The 11220-nt window shown below is 43.1% G+C and overlaps 1 protein-coding gene across 3 annotated transcripts in view; it reads right to left on the reverse strand.

Moving 5' to 3' along the window:
- The window catches only part of RIGI (RNA sensor RIG-I), a 68076-nt gene extending 57539 nt beyond the window's left edge, over positions 1 to 10537 (reverse strand). Inside the window, exons 1-2 of one of the 3 annotated variants that reach the window (XM_075210878.1) lie at positions 10311 to 10537; positions 7795 to 7922 (exon numbers count right to left, since the gene is read on the reverse strand). In XM_075210878.1, coding sequence (XP_075066979.1) covers positions 7795 to 7900 — 106 coding nt within the window. In that variant the 5' untranslated portion in view covers positions 7901 to 7922; positions 10311 to 10537. The other 2 variants (XM_075210877.1, XM_075210880.1) reach the window with 2 other exon arrangements.
- Between the last annotated feature and the right edge of the window lie 683 nt (positions 10538 to 11220).

Here is an 11220-nt window from a genome sequence, read left to right on the forward strand (position 1 = left end):
TCAAAACCTCTTGTTTTTGATAATGACAGTGCATTTTGAATATTTTTCAATTTGCCCCACAACACTGAATGTACTTTATCTATGATACGCATCTATCTTTCTTGACTGCGTAGTGTGGTGGCCCCGGTACACAATTTGGTACCGAGGCCACAATATAATAAAAAACCCTCCACGGGTCAGAATTCCACCAAAAAAGGGTATGGACTGCGTAGTGTGGTGTGCCCGGAACACAATTTTTTACAGCGCCAACAATATAATTAAAAAATTGGGCATCAACTGTCACCGTTGTTTAATATCTGATACACCTAAATATGGACTGCACAGTGGAGTGGCCCCGGTAGTAAACGTTGTGAGGAAGCAACCTCCTTCGCCGCTCACTGACCAGGTTACCCGCTGCACTAAAAACTCTTTCCGAGTACACACTGGAGGGGGGACAACTCAGGTAAAATAGAGCCAGTTTGTACAGGGGCTTCCAAACTGGCTTTTTTTCCTGCCAGTAACAATATGGACTGTCTGACATGTCTACTTGGATGGTGTCAGCAAAGTAATCCTCCGCCATTTTTTCAATTGTGACAGCATCCAATGCAGCGACAGTAGACATGTCTGCAATGGTTGGCAGGTCCTTCAGTCCGGACCAGATGTTATCAGCATCCCCGCCAGCGCCTCTTTTAGGAAAACTGAGCTTTTTTCCTCGCAGCCATAGATGTGGAAGAAAATGAGGGTTTCCTATGTCGTAGGTTGCTGTGTAGGCTTGAATGGCCTTTTGATGCTCCTCCATCCTCTGCAGCATATAGAGGGTGGAGTTCTAGCACGTCACTACCTCTTGTTAATTTAGATTGCAAGGCTTGTAAATACTTTGAAGATAAAAAAAGCAGGCTGCACAAACTGTGGAGCTAGAAAGTTAAATTAAATAGACCACGTTTTTTTGGTGGCTAGTATTTATCCCCCCCCCCCCACCCTACACTTGTAGTTGAATATAAAAAAAAGCAGCCTGCATAGACTGTAGAATTAGAAATTCAAATATACAAAGAAATGGACAAACGCAGTTTGGTATCTGTCTGCATCAGATCCCCTCTCCACTAGGAGTAAAATAGAAAACTATTCAGCCATTATATAATCTAGAATATAAATAGAAATTGAGAAAGGCAATTTGGTATCTGTCTGCATCATAATCATCAACATCCTCCTCACCCCCAGCTACATCAATATCCTCCTCCCGGTGTACAACATTCACACCTTCATTAGCCAAATCTGTAACTGGACTGTGGGTGATCCTTCCAGCATATGCAGAGGGCGTGCTGCAAATGGTGGAAGGAGTCACCTCTTCCCGTACAGTGATGGGAAGGTCAGGCTTCGCAACCACCAACAGCCTTGGACTCGCCTTGGGGATTTGTGATAATTTCTCTTTAGAAGGCCGAGTTGTTTGCTGTTTTGTTGCTGACACCATAACTCTCTTCAATTTTTTGTAGGGGGGGGGGGAGGAGGAGGAGGGCTAAGATCCTTGGGTGAAGCTGAACCACTAGTCATGAACACGGGCCAGGGCCTAAGCCGTTCCTTGCCACTCCGTGTCGTAAATGGCATATTGGCAACTTTACGTTTCTCCGCAGATGATTTTAAGTTTCTCTTTTTTCTACTTTTACTTAATATGGGCTTTTTGGATTTTACATGCCCTGTACTAGGAGATTGGGCATCGGGCTTGGAAGACGACGTTGATGGCATTTCATCGTCTATGTCATGACTAGTGGCAGCAGCTTCAGCATTAGGAGGAAGTGGGTCTTGATCTTTCCCTACTTTATCCTCCAAATTTTTGGTCTCCATTATATGTAGCACAAGATACTGCAGAATGTGTGAACTTGGTAATATTGCAGTACCAATGGACTTATACTGCTGGATTGGTTTTGCAAATTTGGTTATAATTATTTTTTTATTTTATAACTTTTTTTTTATTTTTTAAAAACTTGGGAATAATGGGGAAATAACTATGCCCTTAGAAGCACAGAGCACAGGACACAGCACCACTGGACTGAACAGGACACAGCACAGGACCCAGCAGCACCACTGAACTCAGAAGGACAGAGCACAGGACACAGCACCACTGGACTGAAGTGAACAGGACACAGCACAGGACCCAGCAGCACCACTGAACTCAGAAGGACAGAGCATAGGACACAGCACCACTGGAAGGAGCACAGCACAGGATATAGCAGGGCAGAGGACCACCTAAAACAACCTCCCTCTACCCTGATCAATGCCTGAGTGAAGATGGCAGCGGCCAGCGGGAAATTTATAGAATCCGAGTATCGCGAGATCCGACAACGGGATTATGACTCGGGAGCCTCGCTTTCAGTTTTGCAATTGGCGGGAATACCCGGATCTGTCTCGGATCTGGCTCGGATCGGCAAGGTTCGGGTGGGCTCGGATTTCAGATATCCGAGCCCGCTTATCCCTAATACAAACATGGCAAACATAGATAACGTTATAACTAAAATTGCCACATAAACAGGCAAACATTAGAACTTTAAAATATATAGTGCCACCACCTACAGCTGATAGTAATGGGGGTACTCAGGGTCATGTGGAGCAGCCGGGCACTCAGGGTCATGTGGAGCAGCCGGGCACTCAGGGTCATGTGGAGCAGCCGATAAGTCAGGTTTATGTACAGCAGCCGGATAGTCAGGTTTATGTGGAGCAGCCGATACTCGGGGATTTGTGGAGCAGCTGGATAGTCAGGGTTATGTGGAGGAATTTGTTGCAGATGATGTTGAGTTTTTAGTAATGTGCCCGAGTTTGGGGGAAAAAATTGTTTCCCTTTGTTATATAAAGGGGAAGTCCCGTCTAGGTTGTATGGAGAGTGTGGTTGGCGTTGTGTAGACCCTTTCACAGCAGGCGATCAAGGAAAGCCATTTGAGATTCTCGATTTTCCCTGCTAATCCGCTCAAGCTCATTATCAAAGAAGCATTGGAGACATGCGTCTCCTTACGCCTGCATGGCCATATCCATTTCCTTGAGCTGTTCGACCATTATTGTTGTCATGGCTTTTGTAGCTTGTTCCATCTTTGTGAGTCTTTTCTTCCGTTGAGGAACATTGTAAACTAGAGATTGGAAAAACAAACAAAACACATTAGGCACACAGAGGAAGAATGAATGTTGCTATAACATAAAATAGCAGTGTTGTAAGCTGATATGTGCTTAAGGCCTCCTCCCTCCTGCACACTAGCTTCACGCTGCAACATATACGTGTTCATGTTTTAATATGTATTTACGTTTAGTTTTTTAATGTTAAACTCTCATTTATTTATTTCATCTAGTTTTTTAATGTTAAAGTTAATACAACTTACTGTTGGAACGTAATGGCTGGGTCTCTGTCACTGGCAAAGTTTGTCTCGCTGGCAATGATTATGTTGCTGGGGAAGATAGTGTTGCTGGCAAAGGTTGTGACTCCTACAGATGTATTCATGCTGTCTTCGTTCACAGCAGAAGAGTCCAATTCAGCATTTTCTTGCTGCGAATTATCACTAATCAGCAGTGAGGGCACGCTTGATTGACTGCTTTTCAGGTGTTGGACTGCAAGCATCAGGGCAGCTTGAGGAGCACACTGCTATAGGATTAGCCAGGCCAGAGTTGCCGAACACCATGTTACACTGCTCATAAAATGATCATTCCATATGGCCAGCATCACTCTTTCTGAGGTTGTGGTCATGCACTTTTGAGTATTGCTTTCTTAGTGCCTTCAACTCGTTCACTACCTGCTGCTGGGTGCGCTTTATGCCACTGCTAGTCAATATTTTAGGAATATTGAAATACACTGTGGTAACCTTTACAGTGCCAGTTATTTGCTTCTGAATTTCCTCCTCTCCTCTGATTGCAAGCAGCTCCCGAACTTCTTCCTCTCGCCAAAGTGCCACGCTTTCTCTTTCTCAGCATTTAAATGACATCATGTTCCAGTGTCCCTAATCTCCCCAATCAGCTCCTTTCTGTGAGACCCAGGTTGAACAACCCAGGTTGCACCGTTCAGTCTGCAGGCTACCTGGGACTGACCCAGGAATAACCCTGCAAAATGTCCCGGGTCTAATTCCCAGGTCATCAGACCAGGGTAGATGCAGGGACCCCCTTTCACATTGAGCCACGACCCGGGTCGCCTGGGCGAGCCCCAGCAATATCCCAGGTTTTTACAGCAGTATGAACGTGGTATTAGCGACAAGATGGAAATCTATTTCATTTTCTGTAAGGTGGTAAAACACAAAAAAACTCATAGCATCATCAGGTATTTATATAGCGCTACTAATACCGCAGCGCTGTACAGAGAACTCATTCACATCAGTCCCTACCCCATTGGAGCTTACAGTCTAAATTCCCTAAAATACACACACAAACACAGACACAGACAGAGAGACTAGGGTCAATTTTTGATAGCAGCCAATTAACCTATAAGTATGTTTTTGGAATGTGGGAGGAAACTCACGCAAACACGGAGAGATTATTATTATTATCCTTTATTTGTTAGGCGTCACAAGGTTTCCGCGGCGCCGTACACCATACAAACAGTACACTATACAGGGTGAGACAGCACAAAACAATAAACATAAATACCAGTACTTCAGAAACTCCAGGCAAGTTCAGCAATAAACATGGAGCAGAAGAACAGGTGAGGAGACAGGAGGGAAGACGGCCCTGCTCATTTGAGCTTACATCCTATGGGAGGGAAAACAGAAAGACACAAGGGGAGCCAGAAGAGGCAGAGGGGAGAGCGAGTGGAGGTGAAGGGGTTAAGTGGATGGTTGGTAGGCTTTAAGGAAGAGGTGGGTTTTCAGTGCACGTTTGAAGGAGCACAGAGTAGGAGAGAGGCGGATGGAACGAGGGAGGTCATTCCAGTGAAGGGGGGCAGCACGGGAAAAGTCTTGGATTCTGGAGTGGGAAGAGGTGATAAGAGTGGAGGAGAGTCGGCGATAATTGGCTGAGCGCAGGGAGCGAGCAGGAGTGTGAATGGAGAGGAGGTTAGAGATATAGGGGGCAGTAGAGTGGGAGAGAGCCTTGTAAGTGGTGGTGAGGAGTTTGAAAAGGATTCTGTAGGGGAAGGGGAGCCAGTGTAAGGCAAGGCAGAGAGGGGAGGCAGATGAGGAGCGGCGTGAGAGAAAGATGAGTCTAGCGGCCGCGTTGAGTACAGAGCGGAGGGGGGAGAGATAGGAATAGGGGAGGCCGGTGAGGAGGAGGTTGCAGTAATCCAGGCGGGAGATGATGAGTGCGTGTATGATGGTCTTGGTGGCATCCTGAGAGAGAAAGGGACGGATGCGGGCAATGTTGCGTAGTTGGAAGCGACAGGCTTGGGCAAGTGAGTGAATGTGGGGGGCGAAAGAGAGAGAGGAGTCAAGGGTGACCCCCAGGCAGCGGAGTTGGGTGACAGAGGAGACGGTGGTGTTGTTGATGACAATAGAGAGGTCGTGGTGGGAAGGGAGTCTGGACGGAGGAAAGAAAATGAGTTCCGTTTTCGAGATATTGATTTTGAGAAAGCGCGCGGACATCCAGGAGGAGATGGCGGTGATGCAGTCAGACACGCGAGAGAGGACAGCGGAAGAAAGGTCAGGAGAAGAGAAGTAGAGTTGAATGTCGTCAGCATACAGGTGATATTGAAGACCGAAGGAGATGAGAGCACCAAGGGAGGAAGTGTAGAGCGAAAAAAGTAGAGGGCCAAGAACAGAGCCCTGCGGGACACCAACAGGGAGAGGGTAGAGGGGGGGAGGAAGAGCCGGAAGTGGATACAGAGAAGGAGCGGTTAGCGAGGTAAGAGGTGAACCAGGTATGGACAGATCCGGAGAGGCCAAGAGAGAGAAGAGTTTGCAGAGATCATACAAACTCCACACAGATAAGGCCATGGTCGGGAATCGAACTCATGACCCCAGTGCTGTGAGGCAGAAGTGCTAGCCGCTAAGCCACCGTGCTGCCCATATGAACTAAAAGACATCCTCTGCACTCGCCAAATACAATATTAATGCTATTCTAGCTACTTCAAGCTATATTCTGTATTACAAATAGGGATTGTTAGTTCCACAATCTGATTGGTTGCTATAGGCAACATCTCCACTTTTTCAAACTCGCACCTTTTAAACTTACCCCTACATGTTAAGCAGACCCACTCTCGCCTACGTCTTCTTATTATAATGCAGGCAACAGGTATACTGTATGCAGCTATTTGACCAGATTTGGCAGTTATGAATAAACTATACAACTATTATCTCTTAGCACTAAATGTATTAAACAAAAATATATGGCTTATTATACTAAAGGTTTTTGCTGCATGAGACTGAATATAAGCTGACCTATAGTAAGACCTCACTCATCCTCCCCCCCCCCCCCCCCAGTTTCCAATGATCCTTGTCTTTCCTTACCCAACCCTCCATTTTCTTACTAGACTTTCTTGTATTCATTTTCAAACCTCTCCATAAAATTAAATTTGCAAAAATAAATAAAACCAAATATTATTTTATATGGAATTTCACTTCATTGTAATAGGGTTATACTGGCGTGGTGGGAAAATCTGAAAAGACAGAGAGGGGAAAAATCAAAAGATTTAAGAAGGGAAGGTGGGGCTAGTGGAATCGGCAAATAAATAAGGAAGGGTAATAAAAACTGTATACAAGCAAAATACAAAAACATCACAACTATCACCAAAAGAAAGTAAAGTTATATAATGCCTAATACAATGCATTATTATTATTATTGTTTATTTATATAGCACCAATCATATTGCGCAGCACTGTACAGAGAATATGGAATCATTTACATCAGTCATTCAAATAGTATATAACAGATATAAAGAGTAAAAAAAGATCTATCTACTGCTGTAAAAACACATCCATGGAATAGCATTATAGATACATGTATAAAAAATATATCTAAAGGGGTAAGATAGTTCTACTGTGGATTATATTTATTAGCCTGTGGGTGATGCTAGCTATACTGTTATCTCACCATCTTAAAAAATGCATAAAAATACTGGTAGTATAAATTTAACACTGAATACAACAACATACTACAAGAATTGTAACATGTATTGAAGCCAGTTATTCAGGAAGTTCTGAAAATCTGAAAGCAAAATCAAGTAAATAATTGCTGCTGCTCTGTCAATGTCACAAACAGAGACACCAAATGTCAACTGCCTACTGAAATAGCCACTAGCGGGAGCACTGTTGAACCATTTAATGAGGAGAGAAATGCCAGGGGCAGTGTGGGAAAAAGGGTCATCTTTCAATGTAGCTTAGTATATTTTAGGGATAGTTCTTCAAATTACAGAAGATGCCTAGGTTCAAGCATTTTGCTGTATACATAATATAGCATAAATAATAGGTATCTAGATATCGTACCTGTACATGATCTTATCAATTGTGAGAGCATATCCATGGAATTTCCCTGATTGTACATATCTGCAATTGTATTTTGTTTTTGATTTAGGTGACATATAATTCAATTGTCAGTATGTCAGTGTTTCTATAGTGTCTGCACCTGTATGAATGTATATTTGTGCTCTTGGTTCTTCTAAGTGTCTAGTGTTGATGTGTGTCTGTATTCACAGAAAGTGTGCATCCAGTGAGTTAGTGACAAGTGACAAGTTGATCATATGATTTTGATATCCGATACTGGTGCAGACTGCTTGTATAACACATGGCCCTATTCTATCAAAGTTTAGAAAAACATGACACTCCTTACCAAGCTATATTGCAGTAATGAGATGTTACATAGCTTTGAACCATCTGTCAATATTATATGAAAATCGTGAAGCATTAGGAATGAAAATCTCACTTGATGTCAACCAGTTGCTCATGTTTCCCACCACATAAGAAGGCCGCAGGATATTCTCAATGTATTTACGGAAGATCTTCAGGCTTTCCTTCACCTCTGCGCTCATTTTTCAACACCTTTTTAGAGACCTGTAAGCGACAAAGTTTTGTTTTGTTTTTCAATTATTTTTCTATTTAACAGCATTCCTGTCACGTTCCCTAGTCACAGAAGTGAAAGAAAGGTTAGATAATGTACTATCGATTTGTGCAACAAACATTAAGGTTAACCACAGTAGAATTCCAACTGCACTAAGTGAATCACAATCCCTTATTGACAGCTTCATATTTATTATGTTTTGTACCAAATACAATATTTAGTCATGGGGGGGATGCACCCATATATCATCATCATCACCACCACCATTTATTTATATAGCGCCACTGATTCCGCAGCGCTGTACAGAGAACTCATTCACATCAGTCCCTGCCCCATTGGAGCTTACAGTCTAAATTCCCTAACACATACACAGACAGACAGACAGAGAGAGACACTAGGGGTAATTTTGCAGCCAAATAACCTACCAGTATGTTTTTGGAGTGTGGGAGGAAACCGGAGCACCCAGAGGAAACCCACGCAAACACGGGGAGAACATACAAACTCCACATAGATAAGGCCATGATCGGGAATTGAACTCATGACCCCAGCGCTGTGAGGCAGAAGTGCTAATCACTTAGCCACAGTGCCGACCATTTATCTCAATTAGAATACATTTTAAAAGCGGACAAGAAGAGAGAAGAAAATGTGTTTAATTGGATCATTCTGTGATAAGATTAATAACAAAATCTCAAGTATTCATTAAAGAGAGAGGAAATATCTTCATCTGTTACTGAATCATAATAGGTAGCAGGGGCGCACGCAGGGGGGTTTCTGGTTCTCCAGAAAACACCTCCCCTCCGCGAAGAACAGTCTCCCTACATAGCGGCACTGTACTATACAGCAGCTGCGGCGCTGTCAAAGAAGCGTCCGCGGCGGTGCTGTTCAGTGCAGTGCCGCCAAAATGGAGCTGCTGAAATATATATCCAACAAATTTACTAATAATAATATCTGTTTCTTTCCTGCAGATGCTTTTTAATTATTATCTGCAGTTAACTGTGTTATACACATCAGAAAACAATTGATTTTGCACAATGATTTTAATGGATCCTATATTGTCCATCCATGTAGGGATATTGGTTATCTCCTATTGGACTATATCACTCTCAGATCCATAAGTAGTTAATCAAATTCCAATCCTAGGATGTTGTAATCCATTCAATAATATCGTTCTGAGGGTACCCTGTGAAAACCCTCTTCTATCATATAATTGTCTCATTCATACACTGGTCCCTCATTTATTCACTAAGAGTAGCCACATCAACCTCTCTCATATTGGATTAAATTTCCTGAAAAAAAGCGATAACGTGCGTCAGAGTTCGCCATGCAAATGTGTTTGCTCCTGATGCTAGTGGATACAGCCATAAATAAATTACACATAATATAGAATGATGGTGAATGTAATGCTAAAAAGAAGGGGAGGGCTATCCTTCACTTTCTACCACTACAGATTTCCCACAGCCAATGTGCCCGATCAGATGATAACAGGTACAGGGCTAAAAATAAAGTGAATTTGTTAAAGTACCCACACTGCTTCAAAGGCTTGTATCCTAAAAATACAAACTAGTTTTCCATTGACAATAATATAAATAATTTTGTATATAGTTTGATCAGCTGTTTTACACCAGTTAACTGTGATTGGTTAGGCAGCCAATAAGATGTGTTATTTATAACCTTCCTCTGTGCTTATTAATGGTTCAAATTGTGCTATTCTAAAGAGTTGACCAGGGAGTGAGTATAACTGCATGTTTCAATAAACAATTTCATATTTTCCAAAACTCTTAAGCTATTGGGAAGCTCCCCCTGCTGTGTAAAGTCTGATCACAACATGGGGTGAATCGTCCGGATTTCATTTATGTAGTCTAGCTAGAGTTAAGTAACATGTTATCATTGCCTTAGTGAGGTGTCTTTGGTAATGACATACCTGTACAGTTTATTATGAGCCTGGAAAATATTATTTGTCTTGTCAGATGGACAGAGACAAGAAATCTTGTTCCAAGGCCAACATATAAGATGTTGGTGCCTGAACTCAGCCATGGCAGAACTGGTTGCAGAGAAATTAGATGGATGCTTTGACTCTGGGGGTGCAGATGCAAAGTGATTTTAAAAGCCTGTTCCAGAGAATGAAGAGGTATGCCCTGCAAGGTCAATAAATAGTGTTGTCATTGTATATAAACATATCTATTAGCATATTTCTATTGAAATACTGTAACTGGGCAGTCAGCACACAGCATATCTGAGACTCTATGGAAACCTTGTCTTCTACCCTAACATGAAATGATGCCTTTCAGCACAGGAGGAAACTCAGGGCTATGGTCCTATGACTGGAGTGACGAGCAGAAAATATGAGCTTCTAATTTAACAGTTTAAGCTTTCTTACCTACAAGAACGTTCTTCCAATGGAGTTCAGATCAAGTAAAGCGACTCTAGCGTAGTGCAGGGCAGGAGCAGACAGACACCCCTTTTATCCAGCAGAAACCGAAACTAGATGACAGGCGGAAGCGCAGATCACTCGGAGAAACGAAACTGCTCTCTCTCCTTTTCTTCCAGCGCAGGCTCCATGTATTTCATTTCTCCACAGCTGAAACGCATCCCAGACGGGTATTCCCCCTGTCAGTGGCACACCTCTGGCTCTAAAATACATTACTATGAGCTATGCGCCGATCTTATGACACTAACACAAGGAAACTGAAAGGAAAGGGGGAGTCAAATAAGAGGAAAACGCAACTGCTTTCCCAGCTGTCCTGGGTGGGCTCAGTGGTGCAGTATGCTGTGCAGAGATGATGGAGCTGGAGCGTAATGTAGTCATGTGATTATTTTAGGCTCTTCAAAATTTAGTGGGCTTAAAATGAGAAAACTGTATTTGCAACAGATATATTTTTCATGTAAGGCATTGAGCTGTACAGAAACAATAAGGGATATAGGGGCCTATTTATTAAACTAATAACTGTGTTCTAGCTGTTTTCGGGGATTAAATGCAAAATTGTTATTTACTATGACTGCATCGCAGCAGACTGCTGCATTGCATATCTCTTCATTTTACTGTGCAGCATACTTGCCAACTCTCCCGCAATGTCCGTGAGACTCCCGCATTTCCCGTGAGTCTCACGGACTGCAGGGAGAGTGTGGCAATCTCCCGCATCTGCCCACTTCCTAGTGAAGTGGGCAGAATTAGGTCCAAAATGTCGCGATTCACCGGGAATCGCGGCCTTTGGCCCCCCCCCCTGCTTTAAAATGACGCATTTGCGTCATTACGTCACGGGGCGGGTCCAAAATGACACAAATTTTGGAGCC

This window comes from Mixophyes fleayi, chromosome 1 (assembly GCF_038048845.1).
Source record: "Mixophyes fleayi isolate aMixFle1 chromosome 1, aMixFle1.hap1, whole genome shotgun sequence".
Classification (NCBI taxonomy): Eukaryota; Metazoa; Chordata; class Amphibia; order Anura; family Limnodynastidae; genus Mixophyes; species Mixophyes fleayi.